Genomic DNA, 16,283 nt, shown 5'->3' with positions numbered 1-16,283 from the left:
AAACCTCATATATGAAAAACGCCTACATAAAAGTTACGTATAACCCTTATTAGTTAGTTAAGGATAACCCTTAGTATGTCAGCTACTTTATTAATATTCATATACCACCAAAGTTTCGCGGCATGTGCGTTGAACACGGTGTAGAAAAGATTTAATGACCCAACTCTAGGTGCATATAAAAATGTACCGACTCCAGCCGACCAGCAGAGGTAAGGTGACCTGTAACTATACAGAGTACAGGTACAGTAATATCTGCTCTGTAATGTTCCAGGTAATGGCTGACGGAGGGAATTAAAGTGGAATTGGATCATTATCCGACCTATCATCTGATAGTACTCCCATAGATTATAGATCCAATCTGACAGCCAGTGTTCTGGGAAGAATGTTGGGATCATTGCGCTGGGACAATGGGTCAATATAAACCGAACGTCATTATTTATTATAACGATCATCAATATTACCTAAGAAAAGTCTAAGATTTATTATAAATCTGCAGTTGCCTCGAATGAAAGTGCACGAAGCAATTTTATTTAATAATTATCTCTAAATATTATAAAACAAAGTCGCTATCCGCGTCTGTCTGTTTGTTCGCACGGTTCTTCTAAACTACGTAACGGATATTGATAGAGTTCACTATCATTTGAGTCGTATATAATCAAAGGCAGAACCATAAAAAAATTGACTAAAACTAAATATGTCATATTATTATAAAAATGTTATCTAAATCGTATCTCTCTGGTATTAAAAATCATTTGAAAATAGTGTTTGGTATCAATGTTTGAACCCTCCACGAAGTTAGGCCTAGCGCGCACCACGATTGTATTTTTTGCGACACTATTTTAAAATCGTGCTATAATAATCGCAAAAATAATACTGCGCGCATCGCGATGAAAAATTGCGATGAATTGTTCATTCTCAACATGGATTTCGTACAAATTGCTTGTATTGTTTTGCTTCTTCGGAAGAGGAGGAATAAAAGAACACATAAATACTGGACTCTTCCTTTTACAGCAGAAAGATATGTTAAAGGTTTCTTTTATCTGAAATACAATGATCTTCGACAATATCCAAAAAAATTCTTTGACTATTATAGAATGACGATTCAGACATTTGACAAACTATTAAGAATTGTCGGACCTCAAATTGCATACAATAATACTAGATGGCGGAATGCAATCTCAGCTGAAGAAAGGTTGTCAGGTAGCGATTTTAAATCGCAGTGCGCGCGTGTCCATATAACTTCAAATGCTATAATTTTATTTTGCGACAATCGCGTCGCGCGCTGTCGCGGAAAAATGTGACAAATCACAATTTTAAAATAGCAACTATTTATATGTCGTATATGCGCGCACATACTTACTAACTCATACGTTGCATTTCTGCGACAAAATTATCGTGGTACTGAAAATCGTAGTGCGCGCAAGGCCTTAGAATCAAATGCAGAACTGTTAGATTTCGATCTAATCTGGATAGTTCTGCCTTCGATTCTAAACGACTCATTTAGAGAATTTCTTCCGTAAGGTTTATATATTGATTTATAGAAAGTAGAGAAAAGTCGAGCAACGCCGTCGTGTGCACGTCAACTAATGTACACATAAAGAAAAACATTACTGTTATGTTATTTTGATTGGTGACCGTTCGTTAATTGGTATAAGTACGGCGTTTAGGCCGTGGAATAAGTATCTTACCTTGAGTAAAATTATCTTGAAAATCTCAACTAAAATCTTTCTGAATATTTATTCTTCTTAAAGATGGATTCTAAAGATACGATAGAAAAAGCTGTTCTACGTCTAAGGCTAAGTTGTTTCACAGAACATGGACAATTTACCAAAATTCTAAGTTAATATTCAAGTTGTGTGAAACAACTGGCCCGTAATAGAATTATAAGAAAACTTGAATAGAACTTTCACAGATATCGAAATAGACGTATTTTCAAGTTTTGTGGAAACAACTGGCCCTAAATGTTTTCTTAGATATTCTCAATATCGTCCTGGTGAGAGACCACCATTCAGAATCTAAACGAGGTCTAAAAGTGGCTCTACGTATGTTAAGCAACCAGATACTTTCCAACCTTTTTCTTTTCCGTCCCACTTGCGTCAGTTTCTCACAACATCCAAATCGGGACATTCATTGTGAGACAGCCTTTTTTTAGGTTGAGAACCACTGTTTGCCATAATTTTTAGAGGGATCGACAATTATTGTGCTGTTAATTAGTTTAAATTCTAGTAAAATAGTAGGTATAGTAGTATATGTATAATAATAGTAGTATACCAACATTATTTGACCAAGGTATTCTTTTTTATTATGGTTGTAAATATGAAAAAAATATAATTTTGCTTGGCGATCGTCCGGTTGAGAACCCTTGCACTATAATCTTATTGACTCCGAGCAGTTGGGACTCTTATGGGGCGATCACATTTAAAATAGGTTTTTTATTCGCTCAGCTGATTGAGACTATCGGCCGTTGTTCCCAACTTTTTGAACGATCAATCTCAGGCTCCGATCAGCCAAGTGATTTGTTCAGTAACGCTCGATTCGCATGTTTCCAAACATCTTTACCGTTGATTTTCTTTAGTGGCCCCGCCAACTTTCATTTTCAATAAAATGACATCAAAGTAAAAACTTTCAATGTTAAATTAATACTGACGAATTAAGTATTGTATTTATTATTAATAATAAATATATTTTTTTAAATACTCTTATACAAAAACCGATATTTTGATGTGTTTTTAAACAAACGTGCGTAATATGTTAAAAATAAAGTGCTGGCTTGACTTTAATGCCACCGTGTCGAATATTTTTCACTCTGTCGACACTTTTTATAACTAGTCATTTACTGAGGCAAGCTTAATCCAGTAGTTTGGCTTCCTAAAATTGGCGGATCGCTCAATCGCCATTTTCTCCGTTAGAAAGAGCGTAGTTGTGCATTTGAGCATTATTGAGCCAAAATTTCGACTCAACACTTGATCAGTAGGGTTGGGAACAACAGCCATATGTAATGCATTTTCATATGACGACGAAATCAATTCACAAATTTGTACCCTGATTTTTCAAAAATACTAATTAGTATCTATTCACCAAACAAAACTAAATCAACAAGCTCCTAATACGGCTGCTACATTACTACGCTATTCATCAATACAGTACATAAAAAATTGTTACAAAGTAATGTACACAAGTGCTGTGGATGCACACAACTTTTGGGCCACGCTGTATTTTCTATTCTTGTACACTCATTGTTCACCAGAATATCGGAAATTGTTTTGGATCATTCCACGTTACAGCAGCTGTTATTTCGTAATGATGGCTAATGTAACTTTTTTGTAATAGGTACACGATGAATAATGCAAATCGGAATGGAAATGTTCCGAATAAATAAAAAAAAATGCTGCGTTTGATGCAACTTTATAAGAATTTTATTAAGAGAAAACTACTGCCATTAAGAAATTAGATTCATACTAACATTTTATACGAATTGTTGGACCAAACATCTGCTGTTTATTAACCCTCAAATTCCGGTTGATATAAAGAGAAAAAAGCTCAGAGTTAGGTAATATCTGACTCGAGTTTAATAATTTTTTTTAAATTTGGGTAAATTTTATTAAAAAAATTAAATGATTTTGTATCATAAGCTTTCTGTTAAAGAAAATCAAAGTTGTTGTAATAATTATTGTAATGTACTGGTTTATTGTTAGTTATCTTGTCTTCTTAACCCTTCAGTACTTTCCTCACTTTTGTACAGTTTTCAATGTTTTCTGTGCATTTCAAATGCGGGATATACATCTTATTTTTTAATTTTCCGTAAAAACAAATACTATTTCATAAACAAGATAAAAATATTATGCATTTAAAATAAACATTACTATACTATTCTACATAATAAAATTTTCATATCGAACGTGAAAAATGTGCTAACCACATGAAAATCGACATTTCAAAAACACGTTCGTTTTGTTTGGGGAATTTGTAAGAAAACTGTGCTTTCACTTTTATTTCGTTCATATAATAAAAGATAAGAAATCTCTATGCTTTTTCTAACGTCAAAAAAATTAAGCATCTCCACATAATGAAAAAAGATAAAAATGCTTCTATAAAATATAGACGCCTGGTCATATATGACCCTCAAACGCTAGAGGGGTTAAACTGGAATACACTTTAAGATCGGGAGTTTTCAATAAATACTTCAGCCCGCCAAAGATTACGAGTTACTTATTTTAGTATCGTAAGATAATTTACAATGAATATCTAGCAGGACATACGTCCGTTCTATATGAGACTATAGGGGAAGGAAATCGAACTGAAGTGCCGACTTGGGGATAGGCTTTACTCATAACAGCCGGTCATAATTATTCGGGTACAGCCGGCATGTTATCTCTGCCATGTGGCGTTACTACCGCCACCTATGGAAATATCTTAAAACTACATAAACTGAATGACAATATAAGTTATTACACATTCTACTGACATCTGTTGGGCGGTTTTGTCAAATATCAACACTACAATAATGGTATATATAGCGAGATTAACCGATCGATCGAATCATTTGTACTTTAATTTTCTTGTAAATAGTTGACAAAAGATTAGACGGGAGACAGATAATGGTAAAATATAAATAACTAGTGTGCAATTAATATTTTTAATTAAACTTTATTAATTAGACTCGGGTCACATCTGACCCATAATGGTAGGGGGAGGGTTAACTCATTGGCTTAATGACTTCAAGAATTATCTCATGAAATTCCTCAAAGGCGAGTGATGTATGGTTATTTTAGCACTGACAGATTTGCCTCTGTCGAACGAATTAATCAAATGATGAATACCTAACTTGACAGATGGCCGCTTAATTACTGTAATTATTAAAGTAGGATTTTTTACTATTTCTTAGACCTCAACGATATACCAAAATCGACGTTTGTCGATCCAAGGAATGGGCGTAGGATTTGAATCATCCAGACTTGTAATAATAATAGCAATTAAGAATTAGTATCCATTCAGCTGGAAAAGAGAATAAAAATAAATACTCACAGCGCCCGATGGCTATTAACTGGAAATCCAATAAACAGTTCAAAACCGCTCTTATCTTATGCGATGCATGGAAGAGAGAGTGGAATAGACCGGCGCATGCGCAGAGGGGAGATTGTTAATGGCGATTGACCGCGTGTTTTGGATTGGGGTGGTCCCATCAAATTGTACCTACCGAATGAAGAGTTACTATAGTTTAAAAAAAAGTGTTTTCTATAAGCTCACTTTATACATAGCGTGAAATAAATATAGATACATATCGGTGAATAGTTGCGTTTAGCAACGAATGGGTGCTGAGTTTACTTTGTCACTTTTATTCTACACAGTGTTTTTTGTTGTTTCAATATCAAAAGGCAGGATAGGTTTGTTGTACTTTTGAACAATGCTTACATACGATGAGAATACGCAGAGAAAAGTTGTGCATGCTCCAGTAAAACAGAACGTAATTTTTTTGCCCATAATAAGTATCAACGTTTAAATTACTGACCCTGTTCGTCCACACAGCTGTAGTACCGGTCCACTTAGATTTCCATGCTAATTACACGTCCTCGGCTACATTCGGTACCAGATACGATTGTACGGAGATAATCCAGCACCCGAAGCGTGCAGTGTTTTAAAATCATTTCAAATTTCGGAGAATGGTTGAAAAGAAAAGTGAAAAGGGGCGTGAGAAACGACGTGGAAGCACTTAGCTCTTAGTTACGACGAAATTCGTGAGTTTTCAGAGTCAATATTTTGCGGTAGTAATTAGCAACCACATTCATTCACGAGAACACTTCTACGACCTGAGATCGAGGGAGATTAGAATCGCTGCAAAAATGCGATTAAAACGGTCTCACAATTGAGCAAGTGAGAAGAAATTAGAGTCAATCTACCGAGCCTCAAAACAAATATTCTGCACGAAGAACAGCATACCTAGATTACCTAGTTCTAGGTGATTCATAATAATATAATTTTGCCACATTTCAACAACGGTTTTCGCTGTAAGTGGTCGCCGAGTACGGAGTAGTAACGCTGGAATTATAGAATCGTGTTTTCAAGTCATGTCGGTGTTCAGATATCAGTTGTAGAGTGGCGAGGTTAGTTCTTGTGTAGTTGCGTTGGCATGTGTGTTTGTTGCCCCAATGACTCGACGCGGTTGAGTAATCGGCCGTGATGCACTTACCACTACCACGAGTTGATCACTTCACACGGTGGGCGATTTGTGGAATAATAATCATCAAAGGCTTCTGTCGGGTTTGATTATGTGGGATTCTTACTTGGAAATGGGCTTGGAATAGTGTCAATACGATACAGTTTAGTTCAACAAATAATATTTTGCACATTACAGGTAATTCCAACACTATTACTGATAAGGAGACCATCTGCATAGTTCCCATAATCACTGAAGCCATAGGCCCCACCTAATTCCTTTGAGAATTCAGTTGCTCCCAAGGTGTATCTATCTATCGGGTAGAAGCAGAGGCGGATTTGCAGTCTCGGCCGCCCTAGGCCTCAGACCATGTAGCCGCCCCTTTCTCAGTACCCATCATATTGACCAGGAGTATCCAAACTTTTCAGTAAGTTCCTAGGGTCAAAACCGTTTTAATTTTCCTGCCATTATCATTCATGGTTCATGGGGTGAGATTTGTCCCGGTCTTGGCGGCGGATACGTCTGCCCACCTGCTGCGTGGCGGGCCGGATCGAGAGAGACTGGGTGAGGGAGGCCTTTTGACCTTTCCAGCCGGACTATCTTGACCCATCGCCTTGCACCGCAGTTGGAGGGATTTATTCATACGTATGTCACTCCTGGACACACTAATCCCCAGATTCCTACCCACTTCTCATACATTTAAACTTCCTATCCTTCCCTTCCTTAAAAAGACCCTCCACACAGCATCACCTAAGATGACATAGGTCGTGAGGGAAAATATTTTCCTCAAAGCCTCCTGTGTGGAATTAATGTAAAAAAATACGCTTGCTAAATTCGCTAGTTCAATAACTGTATAATTGTCGATTGTCGCAGGCCGGATTGATGACATTGGCGGGCCGTTGTTTGGAGACCCCTGATATAGACTATAGACTACACAATGAATTTACTTTATTGACAACTTTTATCGAAATCGATTCAGAAATTTAGTTAACTATAATAGCTGCTAGTTTGTAATATTTTCTAAGGTTTCAAGGATTTGAATACAACATTTAAAACAGTTTAAGGTTTAATTTATTTAACTAGTTTCAGGTTTATTCTCATACAATAATATATAAGTGTTTCACAGTTACAATAAGGATTGCCAGATACGGGCGAGCGACGGAGCATGATAGGTGTGGCGAGGGCGTCTGCGGGGCGTGGGGGCGCGCTGTGTGCTGTGTGTGAACACGCTCTTGCATATCGCTATTTCGTACGTAGAATATTTAGGTACTTAGGAAGTAATTTCTTGTTATCATCTGTGACTTTTTTGTCACGATTGGCCGCCCCTAATATCTGGCCGCCCTAGGCCCGGGCCTACATAGGCCTAAGGGCAAATCCGCCTCTGGGTAGAAGACCCATCAAGGAGGGACATTATAACTATGGATAAATAGCTGTTTTTCACCCTTTAGTATCCTACATATATTGGGCCATACAGCCGTACTAACTAATTGCAAAAATCAGGAATACCCCAAGGTACGAGACAAGGACCAAAACTATTTGATATCGGAATATCATACAACATGACTTCTAAAACATGCCTTTCTGGTTTAGCAAGTAAGATTAACCCCTCCGACATTTCGCGAACTTGAAGCTAAGATGTCTTAACCGAAATGTCAATTTCACGAAAACGTTGTCTTATTACCGCCTCACAATCAAAGCTCTATAAATGAAACATTACTGAACGGAGCCGAATAGTAAAAACTGTTTTAGAAAGGTTACAAAATAGGCTTTCAAATTGTTGTATCATAAATAAATATTAACATTTGTAAATATTTAAATTTAGAATGGAAACATGAAAAATAGGTTAAAAATGACTCACGTCATGTTTTTAGGTGAAAATGGTACTAAAATCACAGATTATGTAAACAAAAATATTTATTCTATTGTATATATGTGTAATAAACACTTTTATCACCTCATTTTTTTATCATTTCATATAAAAATATTTTATAAAAATTTAATATGTGAAGCGCGCGGCGCTACCGGCAGACATTTTGCGCGGATAAAAATTTTGTCTCAATTATGCGACTGTCAGCAGATTCCTGTTTTGTATTTCCATAGACAACTTGGTAGTGATGTGTAGCTTGATCTATAATCGACCTTTTAGTTTTTGTTTGAGGGATGTAACTAAAATAATAACGGAGTAAGAACGATTTCTATGGAGAGACACGCGTTGACGTGTAAACACGCTTATTGTACTTGACTGCTGTCGTATTTTTAACGCATATATCTGCTTACGTTGCTGAGGGGTTAAATTACTAACCATAATCATTTCTAGTAGACTGAGAAATAATACTACTGAAGAATCTCTAGTAGGCCTAATAATGATTGAGATATTTCTGCATTGGGTGCAATTATAAAAAGCCGTCATTAATAATTTAGGAGTACCTCAAGGTAAGTAACATGGTACAAAACAAACCAGTATTTCCAATTTACTTTACTAACAGCGATGTACACAACATGACATCCAAAGCACGCCTTTCTGATTAAGCGAGAATGAAGTATTAAATTTCTAACTAGAACCATTTCAAGTCCAGTCCAAGGAGAGCCATAAATTGCGTGGCAGATGTGAGTTAGGTCTAATGATTTACAGGTTTGCATTGGGTATTAATTTCTCGAGCAGGAGGAACGACTGACGTTATTACTAATAGTAATCTGTTATATTATATTATCGAAACTGGAGAAGGAGACGGGAGAAGGGGAGAGGCGGGTTGCAGACCGAAGCTGGAGATCACGGTACAGACGGAAATAGAATCCGAGGAAAGGTGGGCAGGAGTGATTCATTATTCAGCCAGTGTATGCGCAGTTGAACGGAATCTCCGCTCTAAAAATACATATTTGCGGAAGTTGATGTGATAAATGAATGGCGTAATATTATGCATCGATCATCGAGTGGATTGAAATCAATCATTCCATTGACACATGAGCTTTGTTATCAACCTACACACTACAAAACGAAGCTGTATTGTGTTGTCAGCAAAAAAAATATATTTTCAATAGTAGTATTTTAAAAATTAATTGATTTAACACAGCTTTCCATAATAGTACAATCATATTGTCGTGATTCGTTGCGAGGATTAGGGTTAGTGTTTGATTGAATTACCGTAAATGTGTATTTATGTTGTTAAGTTTATGAAAACCTCACTGGGAGAACCATTGACCCATGAATACCTCGGTCAATGTTATAATTGTATGTGCGTGTGTTGTATTTTTGGGCAAAAAAAGGGCACATTTTATTAATATTTTAACTGGAAACCCACGCAGCATGCTTACTTACAGCCACAGACCGCATAATAATAATGCCGAGTCTATTATAGTCCCTTTGGCACTAAAGACTGAACTAAGTGATAACGGTTTACCCCACACACCTGTTTTTTTCTGTAAATTGCCATTAGTTCTCCGTTAGCAAGGCACTAATCTATCTGAGAGCCAGAATCACCCAAAGTTTGCGCATACATAATAAGACATAAATCCACTCAGACGTGGCTTCGCTCGTCGCCATAAAATCCATATCCATCAGAAAAAGACACTCACCTCTGCGGCACCTGAGACAGTAATTTCACCGCGCGAGGAAATCAATAAAGTTAATTTATTCCACCCAACGGGTAGTTTCGAGCGGTCACGAGCGAAAGCTTATTAAATTAAAATCTTATCAACACAATCGTACATCGCGCTTGGTACTGCGTACGCCTCGCTGTATTATATTATTTGTAAATCTCTTTCTAGGGTACATTATTGCAGTGATGAGCAATCCGCGGCCCGCGAGCTCACCCGGTTTAAAGGTTTCTGTTTTATAAAATACCAAAAGTTTTCTTGTAATATTTTTGTGTAATGATAAAACTCAACAGCATTTATTGGTCAGACCAAGTATTTTGTGTACGTACTTTAACATTTAAGAATGAAAAAAACCGACAGCATTCATTAGTTTGGCCCTGGAGACATTTGATCGTAAATTGTACATTATCTCATAAAATAAATTATACCAAATATTTTAACTTTAACGTGACACGCATACAATATTATTTGCTACAATCATTTGGCTTCGATCATTTGAGAGTTACGATCATTTTGTATACAATCATTTTACTTATAACCAAATTTAACTATGTCAAGCTTCGCAACTCCCTGCTGCCCGCTAACAAATTGAAAACGAATAAATTGGCCCTCCGGCTAAAAAGGTTGATCATTGCTAATATATTGCAAACTTTCATTCTTGATGAAGCGAACACACGCGGCAAGATTGCTTTCCTCTTGCATCTAGCGAGGTCAGAGCTTCGCCTTTGAATTCAGTCGATATGCACCATAATTATTATTATTATAACAGGTTCTTATTTGGAGCAATGCTTTATCGAAACATCTGAGGTTAGCCAGCCAGCTGACTGGCTAAATGTCGTGGGAATTTGTATAAGGAACTAATAACGAAAAGCAATTGCAAGCGACAGAAGGAAACTGTGAATAAGACGAGGTCGATTCTCATTCTCACACTAGCACGATCTAATACGGTACACAAACAATAAAAAAAACAATTAAACTAGTGGATTATGTTCACCATAAACATGTAGAACAAGGAGTTTCTTTACACTAAGAATACCAAGATTAACCGTCTAAGACGATACAAAACACTAAAATAAGGCCAGAACCTTAACGACGTAAGTGAAGCAGCCGTACATAAAAATATGCGACGCGCGGCCCTTGTGTATTGGACAGACCTGCGGTTGAATTTGCCCTATCAAATCTCTAAAATAAAGTGGGAATCTAACGAAGTTATGAAGTCGTGTAAAAACAATACTCGGCACGCGGCCCGGCGTAATGGACGGACCTACTGTCGACTTTGCACTAGCAGGCCAAGAAAATCGATCATTACGTGGGGTTTATTTAAATTATTTCTGATGAACGTATTACTAATTCTCGTGAAGTGATTAATTCATCATCTAGAAAAATAAAATCTGGGACTTCGGTAATTTCATAAAATTTTAAAACCGTTTTACATAAAATATTTGAATAGTAAGGCCCTGTTTTTATTAATCTTAAATATAAATAACTTACATCCGTAGAAATCCCTCTAAAAACATTTGAGATTTTAGTAACACGTTCATCAGAAATCATTAAAATGTGAGCGTCGAACAAAACCCCGTTATAAGTCTTATGTCGCCTAAGACCATGACGTAATTCTTCAAAGGGTTTTTAATGACGCGTAATGAGGCCGTCCGCTCTGGCAGACAGACATTTCGATTGAGAAAATTATTTTAATTAACCTTGCAACGTTGTACATCTGGTTGAACAAGTCTAATAATTATTTGGATTGTCTACCGAGTTTCTACTTGGGTTACGTGGGTTCAAAGTTATATGCAAGATGGTTCCGCTAACTGGAAGGGGAAAACAATAATTACGAAAAGCATATCAATAAATTGGATAACACCACTGACACAGTTGGACAAAGAAATTATATTGGATTTAAAGTTTTTTTACTGTGTGGTACTTGCCTGTAATGTTTGATAAATTGCAGCGGAAGTTTTAAACATACGTTGGCCGTGCAAATCAGATTCGGGACAAAATATTTCGGCGCTTGGGGCATCCGATCGAAAATACGCCAACGCAAAATATTTGTGTAAAGACTTTCTAAAACAGCATCCCCCTCGTAAAAGTGAAAATGTGGACGCTTGGAGATGCACTGAGAAGCAATGCAAAATAATGTGTTTTTAGTTTGAGCATTTGTTCGCTTAGAAATATATTCATTTAATTAATCAATGCGAGTAGAACACATCTTGGCCTTTGCTACAATCGAGCATTTTTATAAAACTAGAAAACTCGCATCAGTCTTATAAAATATGCTTTGAAGTGTACAGTAAATAAAGATGTTTTGTTGTGAGGAAGGCGTTATTATTTTAGAAGAACTAGCTGACGTGTACCCGGCGTTACTCGTTGACTTTTCTCTACTTTATATAAATATGTATAATATGCATGTTTTGAAGAAATCCTCTAAATGATAGTGAGAACCCAATCAAAATCCGTCGCGTAGTTTAAAAGAACTAAGCGCACAAACAGAGAGACATGGATAGGGACTATATTTTATACTATTTAGAGAGTCGCAATAACTATATATTTTTTTTAAATTATTTATTCATTTGTTGACGCCCTATTGGGCGTTTAAGTACATAACAATTACAAATTTCATTTTTAACAACAGTATAAAACAAACAATAGAAAATCGAAATAAAATATAATGATTTCTCATACATTATTTACATTTAAAAAGTGGTGGACTAATTTGGCTTTAAATGTATTGAAGTTTAAATTAAATATGTCAGCGACATCACTTAGTTCATTGTCCAACCTATGTATTCTTTCTAACACAGAATTCGTAGCGAAGTTATTGTTGTAGAATAAAATATTCCGTCTAGTATATTTTGGAGGTATATGTAAAGATAGCAAATTTATAGTGTCAGGGCAGTCCAACCTTGAATGAACAATTTTATATAATAAAAGGAGATCAAATATTTTTCGCCTTTCAGACAATGATGCAAAATACTTACAGCTCCTCCCGTTGACGCTGCGACAGCACCATTTTCATTGTGCCCGTGTCCGGCCTGGTGTACTGTGCTGTACTGTACAGCTCGGCGGGCGGCCCCGCGGCTCTGCTCCGTGCGGGTGCGGGGCCGGCGGGCGCTGGCTGCGGGCTGCTACTGCTGCAGCGGGTACTGCCCGCGCGTGTCCACTGCACCACCACCACCACCCACTACTTGCGGCACTGCACACACCGTCACACTACTGGTACCGTCCGCACTGGCACTGTTGCTGGCTTCTCAGTTAATGCAGGACCAGAGGGGATCCATCACCTGTGGACAATCAAAAATAACATTCAACTTTTTACATGTGATAAGGGTTTAGTCCACGAATCAAATCGCTAACTAATTATTCATGCACATTTAGTACAGGTCGAATTGAAATTGTGGGACAATAAAGTCAGGTGTAGAGCGAGACAGAGATATTTTAGTAGTATAGAAGCCCATGTATTAGTTTGATCTCTTTCCCACTAAAAAAATCAAAACATTGAAATGCCCTTAACTTAGTTATGGTGAGCATTATAATTTTTCAACTTTCTGCCCTCGAGAAAACCTTCTGATATTTGCGAATAAGATGAGAAAACTTATTTCTTATCTTATTGTATTCAAAGTATGTTTAGATATACAAACGTTAATAGGAAAACAATCTGAAATAACTTGAGGTTATAAACAACTCAGTTAAGTCAACTTCTTTCCTAATTACTTTTGTTTCTATTTATCAATTCATTGTTTAACTCCTGGACGACATACCCATTCACAATATTTATCAATCTTTTTTAAATGTCTTTAAATCTAAAACAATAAATATTTAACCGTATCACATAGCTGTCAAGTCGTGCAAATGAACGCCGACCACACTAGCGCAATATGCTTTGAGCTTTCCAAAATATCTGCCACACGGAGAAAAGGGATTGTGGCTGATTTATTGATATCCTGTTAAAAACGTGATTGCTAACAATTTCATAATAAAATATTAGTCCATTCATAATATTTCGGAACGCGTGTCCATACAGCTGTGCTTTAGAGGGGGACTGAACGCAGTTGGCGCTAACAAAAAATTGTCTGAAGAAGCGAAGTTAGCAGTCCACAATGGAGTGCTGGTACCTACCTTGATGTATGGAAGTGAGGCATGGAACTGGCAAAGAAAGGATGAAAGTAGATTAAATGCTGTTGAAATGAGATCCCTGAGGCGTATGTGTGGTAAAACCAAGTTTGATCGTGTGAGAAATGTGGAGATCCGCAAAGAGTGCAAGGCTGATGTAAGCGTAATGAGTAAAATTAAGAAAGGGACACTTAGAACTAATGAGAAGAATATATGATGCGAATGATAGCAGAAGTTGGGGACGCCCGAGGAAGACATGGCACGATCAAGTGAATCAGATAGAACAAAGATAGATAGAAACCAGATAAAATTATCTTTCCGGTGTAAGCATTTAAAATAAACATAACTATTTCTAAATAATAAATTTTTAATATCAAACGTTAAAAATGTTGTCGAAAACGCTAACCACATTTTTACTTAATTTTTTACTCCAATTATAGAAAAATTGAGAGAACTCGATATTTCAAAAACACGTTCGTTTTGTTTGGGGAATTTGTAAGATAACTGTACCTTCACTTTTATCTCATTCATATAATAAAAAATAAAACATTTTATAGTTAAACCGATTGCTACGATAGCGGCGCGAAATATGAATTATTCATTTTGGAGATTGGTAGGATTTTATTAATGGATTCCAGTAAAAATATTTAAGGCAAACTGGAAAGAATTATTACTTAAAAAAATATGTATTTTTTCGCATGATAGAAAAAACATAAAAATACTAAAAAATATGGACGCCTGGTCATATATGACCCTCAAAAGCTGGAGGGGATAAAAGGGATACCATAGTCAAATTGGATATATTTATTAGACAGTTGTGGCCATAGTTTGGTATAACATAAATATAAAATACCAAATGATAATTTGTAGCAAACTTCCCCGAATATATCCATATTGGCCAATGAGCCAATTCTCACCACAAACGTGATTTTATGTATTTTAAAAAAAAGGTCGGCTTAACAAAAAAAATAGTTATATTTATATCTCACTTTGCACAGATTAGGTTATTTTTTTCAATGACCTTAGTTACAAAACGTAAAGCACCCACCATAACACCTAAACTAATGGACGCATAATAACATACAAGCAAAGATCATCACCGTCCTCGGGCACAAACGCTTGATGATGATTCATCGCTAGTTCAAAAAATAACGTTAAATATTCCACCGAAGCAGGAGGACCAAATATGATCATGTTAAAAAAATTAAGTCGTGCTGTTCAAGATATTTATATTTCGACATACATTGCGATCCGATTGGTTCGACTTGATCAACGATAACTTTTCAGCTCTACCGAAAAATAAAGTATGTGGTACAATTTTTAATGTGTAATATTTAGTTAGCCAACGTTTCGGACAGTGTTACAGTGTCCGTCAACAGGGCAGATGTGGTTGGATTGTGACAAACGTTGACTAAATAAGGAGGAAGGGTAACACGAAATAATATCCCAAAACTGAATCACGAAAATAATTATTTCTTATTGTTATCGAACAGTTGAAATAATGGACATAATAATATACTTCGACGTTTCGCTATGAAAATAGTTGCGTTGATCAACTTCCTTAAAAAGGGCATGCAAATTTTACGACGCCAGAGCTCATCGTGAGAGTTTTCATTGGAACATAAAAACAGATTTTCTGCAACGAATGACATTCTTCGGAAGAAACATCATGTCACTATTTACTGTCTTAAAGAAAAGCCAAGAAGAGCCAAGACGAAGCAAGAATAGGCAAGGAAAAGTAAAAAAAAAAAAAAAAAACAAAGAAAAAGCACGAACAGGCTAGAAGATGCAAGAAGAGACAAGAAAGGCAAGATAAGTCGAGATGTAGCAAGAAGGTGCCTGCAGAGACACGGAGAATCAAGAAGATGCAACCAAAGATTAGGAGAGCCAAGAAGAAGCAAAAAGAAGCAAGTTGAAGCCAGAAAACCAAGAAGAGGATGTAAGCAGAAACTATCAAAAAATAAGGAAAATAAATCAAGTTGGAGACAGAATAATCAAGAAGAGGCTAGTAGAAGCAAGAAGATGTAAGCAGAAACTAGCAAAAAGAAGCAAGTTGAAGCCAGAAAACCAAGAAGAGGCTAATGAAGCAAGAGGATGTAAGCAGAAACTAGTAAAAAATAAGGAAAATAAATCAAGTTGGAGACAGAATAATCAAGAAGAGGCTAGTAGAAGCAAGAAGATGTAAGCAGAAACTAGCAAAAAGAAGCAAGTTGAAGCCAGAAAAACCAAAAAGGGTCTAGTAGAAGTAAGGAGGTGTAAGCAGAAACCAAGGGTGCTAAGAAGATGCATGCAGATTTTAAATTTATTTTTGTCAATATTTACATGCCGATAATTAGTTATCTAATTTAATAGTTTAATTAATCCTTACATTATGGACAGAGGTAACCAACATAATTTTACAATTGAATTTATTAAGAGCTGTTTA

At 36.3% G+C, this 16,283-nt stretch overlaps 1 protein-coding gene across 2 annotated transcripts in view; it reads right to left on the bottom strand.

The window, feature by feature from the left end:
- Lis-1 (LisH and WD40 domain-containing Lis-1) overlaps positions 1–16,283 on the bottom strand; it is a 112,928-nt gene that overhangs the window by 90,377 nt on the left and 6,268 nt on the right. For both annotated transcript variants that reach the window (XM_089636876.1, XM_089636877.1), the window contains exon 2: positions 12,727–13,029. In XM_089636876.1, coding sequence (XP_089493002.1) covers positions 12,727–12,764 — 38 coding nt within the window. In that variant the 5' untranslated portion in view covers positions 12,765–13,029. The remainder of the gene's footprint in view (positions 1–12,726; positions 13,030–16,283) is intronic.

This window comes from Hesperophylax consimilis, chromosome 10 (assembly GCF_061612785.1).
Source record: "Hesperophylax consimilis isolate HC1 chromosome 10, BYU_Hcon_1.0, whole genome shotgun sequence".
NCBI classification, from domain to species: domain Eukaryota; kingdom Metazoa; phylum Arthropoda; class Insecta; order Trichoptera; family Limnephilidae; genus Hesperophylax; species Hesperophylax consimilis.
Note: the sequence above shows the minus strand (reverse complement) of the source record. Positions and strands in the feature narration are given on the sequence as shown.